This window comes from Pteropus medius, unplaced genomic scaffold, assembly GCF_902729225.1.
Source record: "Pteropus medius unplaced genomic scaffold, Ma_sr-lr_union100, whole genome shotgun sequence".
NCBI classification, from domain to species: domain Eukaryota; kingdom Metazoa; phylum Chordata; class Mammalia; order Chiroptera; family Pteropodidae; genus Pteropus; species Pteropus medius.
Window position 1 is genome coordinate 3,209,247 of NW_024348533.1, and position 20,087 is coordinate 3,229,333.

Consider the following 20,087-nt stretch of genomic DNA (forward strand, 5'->3'; position numbering starts at 1 on the left):
GTCACCAGGGCAGGAAATATGACTGGTTGAAGACAATCAGGGGGCCCACTCTTGGAGCTGGTGGGGGGTCATTTCACCCAAACCACATAGCCGAATATGGAAAAACAGGGGATCACCCAAAGAAATGGTTCTGCTATTTGGGAGAATGGAAGAACTGGAGAGGAGTCAACAGATGTCTAATCATTGAGCACGCTGTTTTGTTTTTTGCTTCTGTGATTTTGCTCCTGCTGCTTCCCTGTTGTCCCATCTACTATACCCTTTAAGGCCTTTCTCAAATGCTGCTGCTTTCCTGACACACACCCGTCACTCTTTCAGGGAGTCATGTCTGCCTCTGGTCTCTCACAGCACTTGGCTTACTTCTCCCTCCTGTATTCTCACCATTCCCTGATCCACAGGCGATGAAGGGAGTGGACATGCATCCCAGGGCACATGTGCTGGAGCTGAGTGATGGATGGATGTTGTCGCATTGGCTCAGTGGGGTGGGATAACAGCATCGCTGAGCCTCAGGCAGGCCAGGAGGGTGGGCTGGCTGGGCAGGCCCAGGGCTGTCCCTCGTGCTCAGGTCCACACAGCCTGGGCTGTCCTCTGCCAGTGCTCCCATGAAAGCTTGGACCTGCCCAGTCCATGGATAGAGTCTTTGCCCCTGAAGCTGCCTTGGCAGGGCCAGTTTAAATGTGACAGGAAAAAAGAGGATGTGCATGGAGGTGGTGGCCTAGCCTGAGAGTGGAAGCACTTGGATAAGGTCTGTGTGGGCACCGGGAGAGCAGATACTAGGATGCAGGCGGCCCCCTGCCCTCCTTTTCCCACTGTGGCCTCACTACCTCCTCCTCAGTGGTAACCTTCTTCAGGCCTCCTTGGCGTTGGCCAGGGGTGGAGGAGTTGGTGGGAGAAGAGGGACTTATAAGGAACCTGCTGGTCTAAGGAAAAGGAGACTGAAGCTGAGTGTCAGAGGGAGGAGGAAAGAAATTCAGAGGAGCTAGAGGTGGCAGATGTGAGAGGGTGCAGTGACAGGGACTGGGCTGTAAGTCTGGGGAGGGGCCAGACCCATTATTCATTCCCACCACCAAGCCTTACAGCTTCCCTCAATAAGGTAACACTCACATCAGCACTTTCCCTTTTATGCTCTTGTTTTAATAACAAGTTAGGCTCCGCAAGGGGGTGATCTCTTTCTCTGTTCGACGGGGACCCTCACCCTGTCCAGGGGCTGCCGATCTAGACCAAAGCTTGGGGTAGCTGAGGGCTCATGGGACAGGTGGGGGTTCTCTGTCCCCCATGAGCCCTCTGAGCACTTTCTGGAGGGAGCTCCTGGGCAGGACAAGAGGTAGGCTCCTCCCCAACCTGGCCCCAGGCCTCCCTGACCTCCATATTCTAAATCGCTAACCAAGGGTTGTTTTTTATGTCCCAGCCAACTTCAGAGAAATCTCATTTTGCAATGGGCCAAACAGGACCAGATGACAGGGAGACGTGCCCAGGTGACCCCACATTGATGGCCTTGCAAAGGTGGGCGTGGGGCTGCAGTGAACATCCTGCTTCACGATTCATACTCTCCTCATGGGTGCCCCCACTGTCCTCAAGTGGCCATGGTGGGGAGCACTTCTGCTCTCCGACATTCTCACTCTAAGTGTCCGGGCTTTGTTCTCCTCAGTGAAAGACTCCGTCCTCCAGAGAGAAGGTGTCTCAGTCTGTTTGAATCGCTATGACAAAATACCACAGGCTTGGTGGCTTATAAACAGAAATCTATTTCTCATAGTTTTGGAGGCTGAAAAGTTCAAGATTAAGACAGCAGGTTTGGTGTCTAGTGAGAGTCTGCCTCCTATTCACAGATGACCATCTCCCTGTGTCCTCAATGGTGGAAGGGGCAAGGCAGCTCTCTAGGACCTCTTTATAAGGGCACTAATCCCATTCATGAGGACTCCACCCTCATGACCTAGTCACCTCCCAAGGACCCTGCCTCCTAACACCATCACATTGAGGGTTAGGATTTCAACATATGAATTTGGAGGGACACACACATTTAGTCTATAGCAGAGGGGGATGAATGACTAGGCATTGAATGGATGCAGTGTGACTTGTTTGTGCGTTGAAAGCCATGGCTGGCAATAGGAGTGTCAGGAACCGTTCTTGTCTCTTCCACTAATCTTGTAAGGTCCTGGGGTCAGGATGGCATGGTAATGATCTCGAAGCTAAAGTTGCAGAGGGCACCAAATGTCTGCTTCAATTTATTTTCTTTGAGCCATAGAGCTGCTCAGTGATGCAGGCACTCGTGGGTACTGTTTAGACAGGGATGCACCAGAGTCTGAGGCACTTGTGCGGGCCCACTGCTGGCCAGCTGGGGAGCTGGGACTCAGACTTGGGCCTTCAGCTCCCAGGTCAGAGCTCAGCCCACAACCCTGAGACTCACCCAAAGCTGAGCCCGGAAGAGCTATGAATGACAGTATAGCAGGGACCTTAGGATACGGATTCTGGAGCCAAGCTCCTGGCTCTGCTGTGTCTAGTGATGTGACTTTGAGCAATTTAGTTCACCTCTCTGAGCCTCAGTTTGTCACCTATAAAATTGGAATAATAATAGTACTTAACTCACGAAGTTGTTGAGAGAATTAAGTTAGATGTTATATATAAATATATATAGTACGTTAAACAAAGAATTTCTAATCAAGTTAAACACATGCTTACCGTATGCTCTCACAATCCCACTCCCAAGAGAATAAAGATGTGCATCCAAGGCCTGTATATAAAAGTTTGCAGCAGCTTTGTAATCACCAAAATCTAAAAATAGCTCTGCTATTGGATAAACAAGCCATGGGACACACGTACAGTGGAATATTGCTCAATAGTGAAAAGGGACCAACTCCTAAATCCAGCAACAACAATCCGTGTCAGAGGCATGGTGCTAAGTGGAAGAAGCCAGACACAAAAGACTGCAGACTGTATAATTCCATCTCTGTGACATTCTAGAAAAGGCAAAACAACAGCAACAGAAAGCTGATCGGTGGTGGCTGGGGTTTGGAGGACGGGGTTGATGGCAAAGGGGCTCCAGGGGACGTTTTGCAAAGGGATAAACTGTTTACCTTGATTGTAGTGGATACATTTGTCAAAATGCATCCGACTATAGATTTAAAGGAGGTAGTTTTGATTTATTTGTAGAAGAAAAAAAAGACAATTCTGATTTTTAAAAAGCAGAGCCAGGCATAGCGTTAGCTGCTGTTATTATTATTATTGTTGTTGTTGTTACTGGTACAATTATGATTACACATGGAAGAATCTCTGGATTCACACCTGTGGCCATGCCCTGGCACCCAGCCTCCTGCCCAGGTTGGCGGAGGAGGTCATGAAGGGTCTCCTCGGCCCATGCAGCTTCCGTGGTCGCGGATGGACACGTGGGGAGCACATAGGGAGGGCGCTCGCCTGTTTCCTGAGTCTGGTTTCCCTCCTGCTGATCCTGTGAGGCGCTCAGTGACACGTTAGCAAGAAAGATGCCACAAGAAATAAAGTTTGTTATGAATTATTCTACTTGGGGCTAATTATAGGCACTGAGGACAGGATTATTTACAGTCAGGAGGCAGAAGGGAGGAAGAGGGGCGTGGAGATGAGGCGGAGGGCTGGAGAGAATTAAGCGAATGGGTCTATGTTTGGAGGAATAAAAGCACTTTTTATAAAAGCTGTAACTAAACTCGAGGCCAAGCTGATGGAAGTGTTTTAGCAGACAGATCGGAGGCCAGGCCGTGTCATGTCCTTAAAATGAACTGGGATCCCATGGGCACCAGGGTTCTCTGAGTGGGGTGTGGAGTGCACATGGGGCCCCCTCTCCCCTGGAATCCCAGGGGATGTGGGTATGTGTCTGCACCAATGCCCAGTCTTGCTCTGTTCTGGGCTTTCCTTGTTCCTGTCCAGGGAAGTTTATTTTCACCCACAGATGTGGGAGCAGAGGCCAGTCTGAGCCCAACGTGGGCACCCACCGGTTCTAGCAGGTTGGCGAGGGAAGGGCCAGAAGGCACTTGGGTCAACTAAAAAGCAGAGCCAGCTATGGCTCGGGAGCATGGGCCCGGCATGGCCCCAGCTTCCACTTCTTCAACAGGAGGTAGAATTTTCTAATTTTTAAATGTAGATTTAAACCTGTGGACCAGGGGTTTGCAGCCCCTAAAAGCCAGCCTAGCCTCTTGGGAGATAGAGGCTAAGCAGAGCTGAGGCTCGGTGACCCACCCGAGACCTGCTCTGCTCACACTGAGTCATGGTGGTCAGAGCTCCATCCGGTGATGGACTCTAGGCCCAGTGCTCTCGACAGACAGCGGTCATCACACACTTGGGTCTGCAGCTAGACCCAAGGGTTATTGGCTCTCTCGGCTTGCCAGAGGGCACCAGTCTGGCCCTCCCCCAAGTGCGAGCAGTGGGCCAAGACTTTTCTAGTCAGTCATGCCTGGCTACATCACCATCTACCCCTCAACCAAGCAGGAAACGATGGAGTCACTTCTGCTCCCCCACCTCCCTCCCAGCCAGGATGGCCACTCTCCTCACCCTGTCCCCAGATGTTTTTCACATCGCTCCTCCTCTCCAGCCACCTATTCCAGGTCAGGCGGCCCCCTCTGTAGTGGGGTGATGGCCTTCACCCTCCTGCTCCACAACAGAGCCATCTCTACAGCTCTCCGATCCCATAGGCCCTGCTCCAGAACCTTTTCTGCTTTCCCATGTTCAGTGTCCTAGCACAGATTCAGACCCTTTCTAATCTGACCCATGCTGCCACCAGACATGGCCTGCCTCAAATTCGTTGCTTCTGCTGTTCCCCCAGCCTCGACAGCCCTTCCCCACTACACAGAAAGGCCTCTGCCTTTTCCCCAAGGCAGCCCGCATCCCTGCTCCACTGTCCCTGAGGCAGGGCACACCTGCTCCATTCTGTGCCTGAAAAATTCCCTGGGATGGTGAGCATCCCAAAAGCCCACAGGGCTCGGGCCTGGCATGGAGCAGGCCTTCCAGAAATGTCCTCATTCCTTCACTCAGAGATATGTAGTGAGGGCCTCTGGTGTGCAAGACCCCACTCCAGGTGAATGAAACAGACAGGCCATACATTCCTGGAGCTTCCTGTCCAGTTCCAGACAGATGGACAACAAAGAAACAAGCCAGCCAGGGAATCTATCAGGTAGAGAGTGCCGGGGGCACTCCTCTCTGCGGAAGCGCCACGAGCTGAGATCTGAACAATGAGGAGTGAGCTGCGGCATCAGTGGGAACAGCATCAAGGGCTATAGGTAAAGTGGCTCTGAGGCAGGACTGAGCTTGGGGTGCTGGGAAAACAGATGAAAAGCTGGGGGCTAGATGGTGAGTTGAGAGGACAATGGCCCACGATGTCTGAAGGGACAGGAGAAAAAGGGACAGAAGAGGCAGATCCAGCAGGTTTTCAGCTGTGGCAGTGACAGTGCTGTTTTCATAGGGAGCTAACCACTTGGGATGGCCACATAGGAGAACGGAGAGGAACCGTCCTGTGGGGATGGGCCCAGAGGTCCTGCAAGAGGGATTTTGTTGCCTTCTGCCCTGAGGTCCTCGTCGAAGCCTGCTATTCTCCAGGAGTGAGGAGAAAGCAGATAAGAGGGGTAGAGGGGCCGGAGGCTCAGCAGAGCCCTGAAGGCGAGGCCAGGAGGAACGCCTGAATCAGACAGCGGGTCCTTGGTAAATGGGAGAAAGGGTTTCAGTGGAAAGATGGAGGTGAGAGCCAGATTTCGGGCTGAGCAGCAGCAGGGCGAAGGGCAGAGCTGGGGCCCAGAGAGATAGGACCTAGGCTGGAGAGGGGCAGAGTTAAACAAGTGTTTTTCTTGTCCTCGATGGAGGAGAACTGAGCATCCTTAGAGACCCTTGGGCCACTGAGGCATTTTATTCAGCTTGGTGACTCTGCCTTCAGGAAGCCTTCCTGGATGCCTCAGAGCAGACCCCCACCTATATACTCTCATGTCACCAGTGCTTCTCTGATAGAAAGCTGACTAAGAGTTGTAACCTTGGACTGCTCTGACATCTAGCCAATGTCTGTCTCCCACGAGTGGGCGAGCTCCTAAGAGAGGAGCCTGGGTTTTGCCCTCCTTAGTAAATCCAGGCAGCCAATCCAGGCCTGGCACGAGAGGCTGAGGACATCAGGGTGAACAGATACAATCCTGTCGCGGAGGCCCCAGAGGGAGCCAAGGCTGCTGGGTGGTGAATTGGCTCAGAGGAGGTCATGCTGACCTTGAAGCGAGCTGGCCTGTGGGCTGCACAAACATCTCAGCAGGGGGTGGACACAGCCGCTACACAAAGGCTCTGCCCACCCGCTCAGAGCTTCCACTGGGGCACCTCACTCCCACTCCCACCCCCTGCCCAGCTGTGCACCCCTCCCAAGCTCCCACCCCCTCACACTCTGTTGGTGCTGCTCTAATGGCAGTGCCCGCATTCTCGTTTTGGGGGCACGTGAAGGTTTACCATGTCCATGTCCGGCTGAATTCAGACTCTACACACAATAGCTGGGACCCCCATTCCCGCCCAGCGCCCCTCTCTGGGTTCAAGAGAGGGGCAGGGCCAGCCTCAGGGACTGATCGCTGATCCAGCTGGTCCAGGAAGGACGGCTGGTATGTGTGGCCCACATGCCGACCCGTGAGCCTCCTCTAGGGCCTCCCTTGGGTGGGGGCCCCCACCAGGGAACAGGGGCCAAGGTGGGGGGGCGTCCTCAGCAGCCTCTGTGTTCCTTCGATTCATTAAGACCTGTAAATTTCTCATTAATATACTTAAAGTTCGTTTTAAGGGGAACAAGCACAGAGATAATTGATAATAAACCCTCAGTTAATGCCTTCGGTTTACTGTACGTAATTTATATCCCCTGATAGCGTCTCTCACTCCCAATTACCCATTTAGCTGTGGCAATAACAGCAGTTCAATCAGACAGATACCAACTTTTATATATTCCAGACCAATAGCAATAAATACCCACACGGAGACTCACTGGGCCCCCTATTTTTTTTTATTAAGATTTAAATATTCATGCAATTATTAGTGATTTATTAAGAGTTAATGACCCCTTCAAGAGGCTCTAAATCTTCTCCCAAAGAGGCCCTGGCCCTTCCCCCATCCTTTGCCCCCATCTCTCCTTACTGCCCCCTGCAAATCAGAGAAATTAGCTGCTCTTTCACGGCCCGCATGACACCACAGCATCACCCATGTTTCCATGACGATGGCAAGCAGGTGAGGCAGAGACAGAGGATGGAGGTCAGGCCCAGGGTGGGGCTGGGCTTCATGAGGGCAGAGGCTCCTGCTCGCTCCCTGACCAGACCTGAGGGACGTGGAGAAAAGGAGTCCCCTTCAAGCCCAACTGAACAGTGGCCTCCACACTACAGCCTCCTCCAAGCTGGTCTCTAGGAGCTCCCCGCTCCTCACCTCATTCTGGCATCAGTCTCTCCCCACCAGCCCTCTCTTTCCCCATACTTTTCTGAATCTGCCCATCTCTTTAGGGTCCCTTGGGAGGGGTACACCAGTTTCTCTCTCCTCTGCTGCCCTCTCCCTCCTTTCATTTTAAAACATCCCACCCTCATTACATCAAGGATGAGAGACTGTGTAGGTATCTGAGGTTCTGGTATTCAAGGCCCAGAGAGGGCAGCGGCTTGCCTCAGGCTGCACAGCAAGGCCAAGTCCACCTCTCTTCTCTCTTTCTTCTGTGTTCCCTTGCACCCCTCCACCCCCCCTCCCCCCACTTCCTCCAGCCCCCCCTCTCCTCCACCCCACAAGACCTCAGAGCCCATTAAAGGGGCAGGAAAGATAATGAACAAACCAGGAAAACATGAAATCAATATCAGGAGAAAAACTACGACTGCCATTAAGTGAAATAAACAAGCTGGTAATTATTTGGACAGCGGGTAATTAAAATGGGGTGAGGGCTCATTACTGTCTTGTCGGGGGCTATAGTGGGCATGGCCAGACACCCTCTTCCCAGCCGGAAGGCTGCATCCGGACTTGAGCTTCTGCCTGCCCAGATTTTGGGGGGGTCATTGCAGAGGGTCTTCTCTGTGGAGTGCCTACCCCCACACACCTACCTGTGTCTCTGTCCCCAGTAGCCGTCTCCTGGGTTAGGATCTGACGCCCCACGAAAGGCAGGGAAGGCGGGACAGCCCCCAGCCCACAGTCTGCCCCCTTCTCCTGACCCCACTGCTTTCGTGAGCAGGGAGCAGCTCTTTCTAGGCCCCGCGACCCTCGCTCAGCCAAGGGTATAGCTTGTACTGAGGATTAAACCCCAGCCACCTGTGATAATGGACAGACAACCCCTCCAGCCTCTTCCCAGAAGCCAAGGGACTTCCTTCAGGAGGCTGTGATGAGGAGGGGTCTCAGGGAGAAGACAGGATGATGGGGTGCTGGAGAGGGTGGGAAGAGTGCGGGAGGGGGAAGAGACCAGGAGGAAAGAGCAGTGTTGGAGGAGTCTCACCTCTGCGCCCTGCTGTGACCCCAATCCTTAAATTTGTAAAGTCAGAGACCTTATACATTGTCCAGCATGGCTTTGGCCTGCCAACTGGTTTGGCCCACACAGTGTTTAAATGTTTAAATTACTTGTCAACATTTTAAACAGGAAGTTTCACTTAAAAATGGATTCCCAACTTCCCCAGAAAGAAAAACATCTGGCACCTCTTAGCTGGCCTGCGTGTGCTGGCAGCAGTTGGCTGAGCTGAGCTGACCCCTTAGACGGGGATTTCACTCCACTTCTCCAGTCCCTGAAGGCACCTGAGTTTGCCACCGCTGACCTTTCTAAGGCCCAGAGAGGACAGCGACTAGCCCAAGGCCACATAGCCAGGTAGAGGCAGAGTGGGGACGGGAGACCCAGTCTCCTGTTGCCCAACTGAGATCTCTGCCCCCTGCCCTCAGTATGTGCCCTGGGCTAGTCATTGGCAGGGACAGAAATGACACACTGCCCACCTCCAAAGCTTTCAAATAGTGGGGAAGAACACTTCAACTCAACCACAGTCACTGACCCCCAACTTGCCAACATCTGAGCTGGACACTCCCGAGAAGTGGTGGCTCGGGCCTGCTGCCTACACTTGGGGGTGAGGGAGGAGGCGGCCCCCACACAACCAGCCTGCATCAGCCAGATAATGGTCTCTCAGCCAGGGAGCCAGAGGAGTAAGCTGTGTGTCCCCTGTACAGAGGAACCGAGGAGGGCATTCGGAGGATGCCAAATTATGAGCTAACAGGTCTGGGGGCATTGGGAGTGAGCAGGGTGCCTTGCAGGTGTGGGGAAAGTTGGGGTGAGGAGAGGGCCCGGCGTGTAGGCAGAGGGCCCCAGTGGATGCACTGAGCTGGCTGCAGGGTGTGAGCCAGTACCTAGGGATGAGGCTACTGCATGGGGTGGGGAACATGTGTCGGGGGCGCGGGAGCCAACTTTTACCTTGCGGTCAGTGGGAACTGTTGTAGGGGTTTGAAGTGTGGGATCAGATTTTCTTCCTAGAAATAACGTTGTATTGATATAGTTGATGACAGCACCAAAGCCAGGAGGCAGAAACAGGAGGGCACATTTTGAGGGCTGGAGGTACTGGGGCTGAATGAGTTGGGAGGCCATGAGGGGGATGGAGGTGGGTGGGAGGGCTGGGGGGGCACTCAGGGGCTACAATAGTAGACAACCAGTGTGAGGTCCTAGGGGGCATCCAGAGGCAGGGAAAGTGTCAGGAGCAAGCTCAGCAGTAAGGGAGGCCGGGGGCCCTAGTTGCGGAGCCATGGGCGGGAGGCTGACATGGGGGTGGCATGGAAGCAGGGGCCCCAGGACAGGGCAAAGCACAGCTAGGCAGTTGCATGGCTGGGGGAGTGGCAAAGGAGGAGCTGGGGTGTGTGCCTGGCGACTGCCACTCCCAGTAGATCCTGAATCTGTGACTGGGTTTTCCTGTGAGTCCCTGGAAGAGGAAGGGTCCAGATGGGCTCAGTGAGAATGGGGTCACAGGATGACTGATGATGACCTGTGCTTCAAAGTCACCACCCTAGTAGGGGCATCAGCCACCCCAGCCAAATTTAGCCTGGAAGACAGCGGGCAGTAGCGGTGCGCATGGTCTGTGTGTCAGGGGCTTGGTGTGGTGAGTGTGATTCCAGGACGCTTTGTGCCCAGGACTTCCCTGGTGATGCTGTGGCCACAAGACACTCCGTGGGGCAGAGAGGGACTGGAGTCTGTTTCAGGAACTGTTGTGTGGCCTGTGCCTAGTGCAGGGCCTGGCACGTTGCAGCCATCGCATATTGGCCAACCGCCTGTGTCCTGGTTAAGAGCGTGGGGGCCCTGTAACCAGCCTGCCTGCAGAGGAATCCATCACCACTCACCACTTACTCCACCTCCCCGTGCCTCGTTTTCACTGCCTGGAAGTTGGAGTTTTAAAATAGTTCTTTGGCTCCTAGAATCGTCGTGAGGGTTGAATAAGAAAGTGGTAATGGTATGGCTGTGTACATGTGTATGTGTGTGAGAGCCTGTGTGGGTGTAAACGTGCTGGTGGTGGTTGCGGGTGGTATTTCCCAATGGCAAGTCACTACGTGGTCTCCTCTTGTCCTAGGCTCCATCCCAGGGCCACAACTGCCCTGCCCTGTGTACACCGAGCCAAGCCAGGCTGGGGAACACCGCAGCCGCTCCTGGACCACCCCCAGCCCCTGCTCTGGCCAGGCTCCCATTAAACCAGTGAGATATGAAATGCCGCCATATCTGGGACAGGGTCTTTAATTAAATTAATTGCCGGCAATGTTGTAAAAATGCTGATGGGTCATAAATGGCGTGTTGGGCGATGCCGTTCATCTTCCCCACGGACTTGCTGGGGGCAACACCTGCGGGGAGGGGGACGCAGCATGCTGGGTTGAGGCCACCAGGGAGCTCTGCAGCCTCCAGGGCCTCAGGTGGACGTTCAGGCCAGCTGAGGAAGAACAGAATGGGAGATGGGGTGTTGGGCACCTTGTCTTAAGGGTGTGTGTGTATGGAACAGTCGAACCGTCCTTTATGTTTAGGTGGTGGAAGACGTAGATGGAAATGGGGAAGGGTGCTTAGAGAGCCGGTGGGGGCCTTGGCGGAGGCATCCTCCAGCCTGCTAGCCAGTGGGAGTCACCCTTGATCCGTGGGCAATCTGAGAATCAGGCCCAGCCTGGGCACTGATCACTGTGTGACCTTGAACAAGTTCGTCCCTTGTCTGAGCCCAGTTTCCTCATTAGGAAGACAGGCGGGCCACCCTCCTGCAGAGAACTGTGCCAGGGGTCCTTTTATGTCTCTTCCAGCTGGGGCTGCCACAGGCTGCCACAGGGCTCAGAGCCTGCATGCCAAGTGATGGTGAAGGGGCTGGGCCAGGCTCACCTGGCCACATCTGCCAGGTGAAAGGTAGAGGAGGCCTGTCATGTGTGCGTGTGCGCACACACACGCACACACACACACACACACACACACACACACCCCAAACCAGAAACACGCCCACAGCAACACACACTGCACCAGCAGAAGATTCCAAAGCAAGAGAAAGCTTTCCTTCCCCAGTTCTCTCTGGGCTGTGAGACCACATAATTACCCTGGATTCCATTCTATTTAATTGCAGCTTATTAAATTCTAACCAGCCAATTATCAGCCACAATTACAGCTTAATTCGAGGACACAATAGCTATTTTATCGTTTGTTAATCAAATGCTTATTTAGGCCTCAGCTTTATTAACTATTTCTCTGGCCTGAAGCAAGGCCCTGGGGTGGGAAGGGACCCTGGGAGGGGGTCCCCGGGAGCTGTCCCCCAATCAGAGCACTCTCCCCCAGACAACCTGGTAGTTTTGAAGTCCCCTTCACTTGTGGGCTTGGGAGCTCTGAGTGATGGCAGGGGTGTGACACTTGGTGTGGGCTCTGGGCAGAGTGAGAAGATCCAGATTTGTTCATTCGTGCTTTCAGAGCATGTTTATCAACCTTTTATGTGCCAGGCCCTGGGCTGGGTTCTGGGACTACAGCAGTGAGCAGGACAGGTGTGATCCCTGTTGTCATGACCCATTTCAGGGGAAGGGGACACAGAGAGTAACAAGATGACTTCAGATGATGGTAAATGCTATGAAGAGAACAGACTGAGAAAAGGGTGGGGGTATGGCAGTCATGGAGGGCTTCTGGGAGGAGGCAGCATTGGAGCTGAGACCTTCAGGATAAAAGAGGGGCAACCGTGGAAGAGCAAGAGGCAGTGGAAAGAGCCATTGCAAAGGCCCAGTGCTGGGATCAGCTTTAAGGGTTTAAGAAACAGGGATAGCAAAGGGTGGTGTTTTGGGTGGGGTCAGACACTATTCCAGGATACGCCCAGAGCCCCATCGGGCCTGGGATGGGAGGTGACGAGAGCCCACTCTGCCCTCGGTTGCCTCAGGCAAGGCCTGAGCTTCACCAAGGTCCTCATCTGCAAAACAAGAGAAGAGTCAAAGGCACTTTAGTGCAGCTGCCTGGTCTGTAATAGCTGGTGGGCCATGTGGCCTTGCCACACACCCCACTCAGTGTGACCATCCTCTAAGCTGGTGAGGTGGTGCTGCCCCCCACCCCAATGCTCTCTTTGTCCTTTGCAGTTTAGCCCGTACGCATGTCCTCCTCATGATGCCTGTGTCTGTCCTTGTGACTAGGCCCCTGGAGCTCACTGAGGAAGAGGGTGACTTTCCTACGATCTTGAGGACGTTGCTGCTGCTTCTGACACTTTCACGCACATATTACCATGGAAACCAGAGTGCCATGCACAAGTGTGTGTGAGAATGGGTCGGTAGAGCAGCCCTTCCTTCCGAGGGACACTGTGAGGGGCTGTCACCCCCACCCGGTCACTTCCACTTTCTGCACACTCCTAGGCAAGAGAGACTGCGGTCGACCCCACCCTCGTTCACCGAACACACCAGGGGCTAAAGAGCCTGGACTCGGACCTGCCCCCACCCTCCCATAAGCCCTTGCTGTTGAGATCAGTGGCCAGGGAGATGACTAAGGGATGGGCCAAGGGGCCAGGAAAAGAAAGAAGTATTGATGGGTTCCTGGAGACCCTGGAGGGGCGGGCCAGTCCTGACCCACCTTGTCCTGGTGCAGGGTGTGCCCCACATGAGGAAAATGAGAGTGGAGAAACAGGTGGTCTACACGAGAGGGAGGAGGTTGGAGCAGTCAGCGAGCCCTGGGAAGCAGCTGGTGGGCAGTACAGAGGTTTTTAAGTATTGACTTTGGAAGAATTCTGTGGTACGCTCCCCAGCTTGCTCTGATGCTCTGATGTGTAGCACCGGGTCGTTACTTCCAGGCAGGTCCATGCCTGAGTTGCCTCCTGGAACCTCAGGGCTCATGTGGCCCCCAGCTCTGTCACCAAGCCCTCCCACCCACCATTCTCCCACCCCCCCACCCCCATAGCTGTCTTCCTGTCTGACAACTGCAGATTCCGGCTCTGCTCCTCAGAGCCCCTGAGTGAAGCTCCCTCATCAAAGAATGTCCCGTGTTTAAAAAATAATAGCTCATGAAGCCATCTCAGGATGCAGAGGTGCAGGAGAACACAATCCCCATTCCCCCACCATTGGCCATGGTTCTTGGCCCTGTCTGCCTCCCCCAGATCCTGCACATCAGCCTCTGCCTCCCCAGGATCCAACACTAGTTTCTGGAATTGACTGGTCAACTGATTGATTGATTGATTGATTGATTGATTGAAAAATGAGCAGAGCTGGCTCCCTGACAAATCTGAAAGTGTGTCCTCTACTTTCAACCCTCCTTTCTGGGCTCTTCCTGAGTGAGGAAACACTGTTCAACATTCATTCAGCAAACACTCACTGGGCATTCACTGTGTCAGACCCTGGCCAGGCTCTAAGGATGGGGTGGGAGGATGTCACCATTCAGTCTCTGTCCTCAAGGCCCTGACAGACTCATAAATGGTAACGATATGATGTGTGAAGCGCTGAGGCGAGTTTGCTCAGGGACTATGGGAGCTCAGAGGAAGTGTGGCCAGCTCTGTCTGGGGGTCTGGGAAGGCTTCCTGGGGGAGAGGATGTTTGAGCAGACCTTGAAGGTCAAGTAGAAGTCACCCAGGCAGATAGCAGATGGGCAAGTGAATCAATGCTGTGAAAGTGTCCTCACTCTAACTGGCTTCAGCAAAAGAAAGGAATCTGTGGACTAACAGGCCTCGACCTTGCCAGGAGTCAATTCCTCTCTTCTCTGGTTGCCTCTGCTCTCCAAGCCCCTACTTCAGACCTATGCATGGCCTCCCCCTTCACTTGACCTCCCTGTGGCCTGCAATACTTGTCCAGCGGAAAGGGGTTTTCTTTTTCCAGCAGCCCATCCCAAATCCCAGGATCTCATCTGTTGAGATGGGGTGACCTGCCCATCTGGAAACCAGTCAATGTCATATGCTCACCTCTAGGGCCAGAGATGGGGACAGCCCACCTGGATTGAGTGACTGCATGGCCTGGGTGGGGTGGGGGTGTTTAGCCAAAGGGGGAGGGGGATAGAGCTGGGAACAGAATTATACAAGCCCTTGAGGAATTGCAAACAGTCAAGATGCCGCCCAATAGGACATACAGGTAGGGGGTCCCTAGAGGCAAGGCCAAGTGGCAGCTCAGGTCTTGGGCCAGCAGGACCTCCAACACCAGATGAACGGCATGGTGTGTTAGCCTGTGGCATTCTACTCTCACAGCCTGGACCTGTGGAGTGTGATACTCCGGCCCCAAGCAGACCTACCAAATGCACATCTCGGGCAAGGCCAGCTGAGAGCTTAGGCACGTGAGGTAAGGGCGTCCAGTGCTGCGTGAGCAGAAAGGAGAAAAAACAGAAGCTACTGGGCCCCCGGCCCCCTCCTTCACCCATTTCAAATCTAGAACATTCTCAGGGAAGTAGAAAAAATGAGACCTTGCTGACTCACCCCCTTGCTATGGCTATGGCCCTCAACCCGGGTTGTTGGGAGGATGAAAGTTGCTGGTGGTGGACAGGGTTGGGAAGCAGTGGTGTGATGCCCTGCCCCCACCCCTCCTACCTAGCTCCCAGGGACCGAGTCCTCGATCAGTAAATACAAGTTCATTAATAGCTTGATTAATCACACCCCATATTTTTGTGGTGCCTTTAAAAATAAAACATTTGAAAGCACTTTCACACCCACCTTGGGCCTCAGAGTTACACGGCGGGTCTTATCCTCCCAGACTGCAGGTGAGAAAAAGGGAGGGGCGCTCAACCTCAGAGCAGTAGCATGTCGGGGTGTGGCAGGGGCATCCTGGGGTGTGGAGCCTTCTCCCTGCCGTGGTTCTGCCTGTGGGCTGATCCCTGTCTCTTCCAGGTCCCCCTGCAGAACAAGAATAAAAGGGCCACCTTTTGTCTGACCTTCCAAAGTTCAAGGGAGAATAAGTTCAGTCACTCAACAAATGCTCCATCAGTATCCAAGCCAGGCCTGGGCTTCTGCCTGAAGCAGAGTCAGCTTACAAAAAGATCCACCCCAGTTCTGAATGTGGTATATACCCTGGAGGGAGGCACAGGGGACAATGTGGACACTCAGGCAGGTGACAGTGTACATCCAGGAAGACCTCCTAGAGGAGGTGGCACATTTGCTGAAATGTAAAGGCTGGGTGGAAGTCCTCAGATGGGCTACATAGAATAGGACCATCATGGTCTACTCCACTGGTCTCTTATGCCCTCTTGCACCCCAGCCTCCCTGCACACATAGACACACACACACGTACGCACATACACGCATGGTCTTCCCAGGGCCAGCATTGCTCCCACCCTGAATAGAGCGGCCAGAGAAAGGGTGCCTTTCTCTGGGGCTGACTTGGGCAGCCAGTGCCCTCCTGAGACAGGTGGGGGCCAGCGGGCTAGCCTTAGGGCTCACTGGAAGTGGGCTTCCCACTTCAGCGCCCGAGTGTGCACACAGCCCCGTCTGCAGTTCCCGGTGACCAAGAGCCATTAGGGAACTGCTAGTAAGTGAAGGAGGTCTTCTAACTGAATTCCAGCAGGCAGATGGGCCACGTCCTGTGAGGGCGGGAGAGCCTTGGCCTGGGCGTGGTGGTTGGAGAACTGGGGGTAGGGTTCGTGATGTGGCAGGGCCCAGAGAGCCAGTGGGCCCTGCACCTGTCTGCCCTCCTGAAGCCCTAGTGTGTCTGCCCTGGCAGAGCATTCCCTCCATGTTCGTCACCTCAGTCGCCCCAAAGGGAGAGGCAATGGACACCCCACTTCCAAGTCCACAATCACTAACATCAGACTAAGCAGCCTTGAGTCTGGTGGTGGGGACAGAGGCCTTAGCCACTCATTTACTTCTCCAGTACCAGTGAGGACAGACCCCAGATGCAGAGAGGGTTAAACGGTATGTGTGATTTCCTAGAAGAGTGAGGTGCGGGACCTCTCTTTCCTGAGGAGAACATAGGAAAGTGCTGCCAGAAGAGGAAGAAAGGGTGTTTCAGAGAGAAGATGGTGGGCAAAGACCTGGAGGTGGGAGGCATTGCCTAGGAGGGATCAGTGGATGTTTTTGCACAGGAAGGCTGGAGAGTTGACTGAGCCAGAACACAAGGCTCAGGGATATCAACCAAAGGCATTGGCACCATCCTAAAACGCCTGTGGGAGCAAGGCAGACCACAGAAATAGAAGAAGCAGACCCAGGGTAGGATAATAGAGAGTGGTGGGGACTGCAGCAAACTAGAGAGCTTATGCTCTGTTGAAAGGACCATAGATCACCTGGCAGTGAGCGTGCACTGCTTCGCGTTATCTTCCATAAATGAATGAGTACAGGTTTCATGTCAAAGAGAAGGTATATTCACTCTAGTAGCCTATGATGTGGAGGGAGAGAGGCCTGAGGTTCACACTGGGCCTTAGTTTAGGCGAGAGGCTGAACTGGGATGGTGAGGCGTCAGGCAGATTGCAAGTGCTGACCACAGGGTGGAGGTCGCATAGTGGGCTCAAGGGGCAAAGGGAGAGGAGGCCAGCTCTGCTGCCCAGGCAGCTTCTGTAGCCTCAAGAGAATATCCAATGGGGCCTGAATCTACCACCACCCATAGCCTTAGAGTGTCCTTGCTAGAGGGCATAGCTGTAACCTGGAGGGTACCTCTTAGGTTCCACCCAATAAATGTACCCCCTGGGTTGGGAGGGGAGGCCGCAGCAACGTGGTATGACGGAAGCCCCGGAGAAGTGAGCTATGTCCCTTATTGGTCACAGTACATTTATTTTTCATTAGCAGTTAAATGCAGACATGAGGGATTGTGCTGGGTTCAGTGGGCGGCTGACGTGAGCAATGCTTGGTGCAGTGATCGATAGGGAGGCTGGAGGGTCACACACCCACCCTCTGCCCACATCGTGAGCCAGGGCCCCTGCCCACCCAGCCCCCAGCCAGTAGGCAAGCACAGGCCATCGCACTGAGCCTCTGCAGGTGAGGCCTGGGCAGACCCGGCACCTGCCACTGGGGACTCCCATGCCCTTCTGGAGCCTGTGACACCTGCCTCCAAGGCCCTCTGGGGCCCCTGCTAAGGGGTAAAGCTTGGCCCCAGGTCCACAGAAATGCTGTGGCTTCCCTGATAAATGTCTGGAGAGGCCACTGGACTTACCAGCTCCCCATTCCAGGCCCACCCTCTGGAGCTCGCCTTCCATTTCATTCTCTGGACCTTGCGACCTGAGCCCAATGCAGCCCTACCCTGGCTGAGCCCACTGCCTGGGTCAGTGGCTGCTGAGTGACAGTGAAGAGCATATGTAACAACAAAAGAAGCACAGGGCTATCCCTCAACATTTTGTGAGTCCAGGGCCAAAGCTGGGGGGTCTGGAGTAAGTGACTCCCACTCTGGCCTCAGAGTCCTCGTTTATAGGATGTCTAGATGGCTCTTCCCCTCTGCCTACATCCCCATCTCCCCATCCAAAGAGCAAAGCGCCTGCTGGTTCTGTGCCTCAGTTTCCTCATCAGCTCCCGCCCCTGAAGAGATTGCTATGTGGGTTACTGAGCTGAGGGAGATGAAAACCTTTGCCATTATCAGTGCAAAACCACTGGGTATTAACAGCAGCCAACATTTATTGAGTACCATCTCCCCACTTTGCAGGCAAGGAAACAGGCTGGGGTGGGAGGGGCTTGCTGAAGTCGCACCCCGTTTCTCAGCCGCTTGGCAGGCATTTCTAGCTCACCTGCCCGGCCCATTTCTACAGGACCAAGCACAAGTGCCCTCCTCTAAATTATGACCTTGGGGTGAAGGGGGCGGACTCCCACCTTAGAAAGAGAGGGTCCCTATGTGGGCAGAAAATGAGAGCAGCGTGGAGGCCCCTGGGGGATGGGGTCCAGGCCAGGGAGCCAGGTCTCCCCATTGGGAGCCTTCTGTGCGGAAGGTAGTGGAGCCAGGAGTCTGATCTCTGTGAGGCATCTCCAGACTCTCCCACAGGCAGACAGGACCTCCATGGCACAGATGACAAAAGAGTAACTCATTCAGGGTCACCACTAGCAGGGAGCAGAATGGGTTTCTGAAGCCCGATTTTTCCCTTTTTGCGCCGTGGACTGTGAGTGTGTACTGGTTGTGACATCACTGCAGCCCTGAGGGAGGCCAGGCCGTCAGGGGCCTGTTTGGTGGGCAGCTGGGTGGGGAGGCTGGGGGTGCCCCCACTCCATCCTCCCACTCACTTCCACCCTCACCCCCACCCTCTCAGGAGTCCTGCTGGTCCAGCAGCCTGTCAGACTGCTGTGGGGTTTACCTCTGCCAAAGCCTCAGAGCCAATTACCTGTGTAATTAGTAACAAATGACTTGTGGGATGGCTGTGGTTTTCAGTTAAATTAGAAGGAAACCCATATTCAGGTCTCCTTGAAGGGTGGGACGTGGCCCAGGTCCCTCAGGCTCCCAGACAGTCTCCTGGCTCCCATCCTGCCCGGGCCTGCCCCGCAGCCCACCTGCACCCAGCCTTCCAGGGCCTCTCCCGTAGGTCTGCCACCTCGTCTCCTTCATTCACTGGTATTTTCTGAGCTCCTACTGTGTGAGGGGCCAGGAATAGGGATCAACTCACCAGAAGCACCAGAGGGAGGGGCTCCTGCCCGGCTGGGGCCTCGCTCTCCCTCCATCTTCCCCCGGACTCCAGGGTAGTAGGTTACCTCACCAAATCCCTGAACTCCTACCAGGGAGTTCATCTTGTCTCGTTCATCTCTCCACTTTAGAAGAGGGGGGCTGCTTCTTCCCCCACTTTACAGAGGGGGACACTGAAATGGGGGTGCTTTTAGCAGTCCAGATTGCCAGGCTAGAAGAGGCAGCCTGGCCTCACGCCTCCCGTGGGCCCCACCAGCTGGCTCCCCACGGCCCAGCCCCACCCCTGAGTGGGCAGGGTGCTCCTGGAGGGCCCTGCAAGATCAGTGGAGGCCTGGCTCACCTTCCCCCTTTGCTCTGCTGCAGGTGCCCAGCAGAGTGCCACGGTGGCCAACCCAGTGCCCGGCGCCAGCCCAGACCTGCTTCCCCACTTCCTAGTGGAGCCCGAGGACGTGTACATCGTCAAGAACAAGCCAGTGCTGCTGGTGTGCAAGGCTGTGCCCGCCACGCAGATCTTCTTCAAGTGCAACGGGGAGTGGGTGCGCCAGGTGGACCATGTGATTGAGCGCAGCACTGACGGGAGCAGCGGTGAGGCCAGGCTGGGTGGCAGGTGGGGCCACACATGATGGGGACCTCAGAGGAAATGGAGGCCCAGAGAGGGGCCTGCAGCCACCTCCACTGGACACCTGTGAGCAGGAAGCCAGTATATATATACCAAGGCCTGCCCCAGGAGGCCCCACACCCCCACCCCAGGCCTCACAGAATGATGGGGGAATAGAAGGGAAGTCCCTAAAAATGCCCCAAGGGGCCATGGTTGGAGGGGCAGGGTCCAGGCAGCTGTGCCAGCAAAGAAAGGGAGTTTGGATAGGGTTGGTTTCAGATGACTGAAGAGCTCACAGACCTCACATTCTGTGATTGTTTAATTTTTGCATTGATTCATTTATTCATTCACACGTTCCCTGAGCACCCACTCTGTGCTAGAGACACTGCCCTCACAGAGAGGTGGGCAGCATGTTGACCTCTTAGCGAGTCCTGGGGGCTATGGCAGCCAGAGGAGAGCAGGACTGAGGCTGCACAGTAACTGGTCAGGGATAGAAGGGAAGGGTGTCTCAGGTGTCCCAGGCAAGGGACATAGCACAACGAAGGCCTAGAGGTGGATGAGCAGT

At 54.6% G+C, this 20,087-nt stretch overlaps 1 protein-coding gene across 2 annotated transcripts in view; it reads left to right on the forward strand.

Moving 5' to 3' along the window:
• The window catches only part of UNC5A (unc-5 netrin receptor A), a 58,831-nt gene that overhangs the window by 24,238 nt on the left and 14,506 nt on the right, over nt 1–20,087 (forward strand). For both annotated transcript variants that reach the window (XM_039880030.1, XM_039880028.1), the window contains one exon: nt 19,288–19,509. In XM_039880030.1, the coding sequence (XP_039735964.1) occupies nt 19,288–19,509 (222 nt within the window). The remainder of the gene's footprint in view (nt 1–19,287; nt 19,510–20,087) is intronic.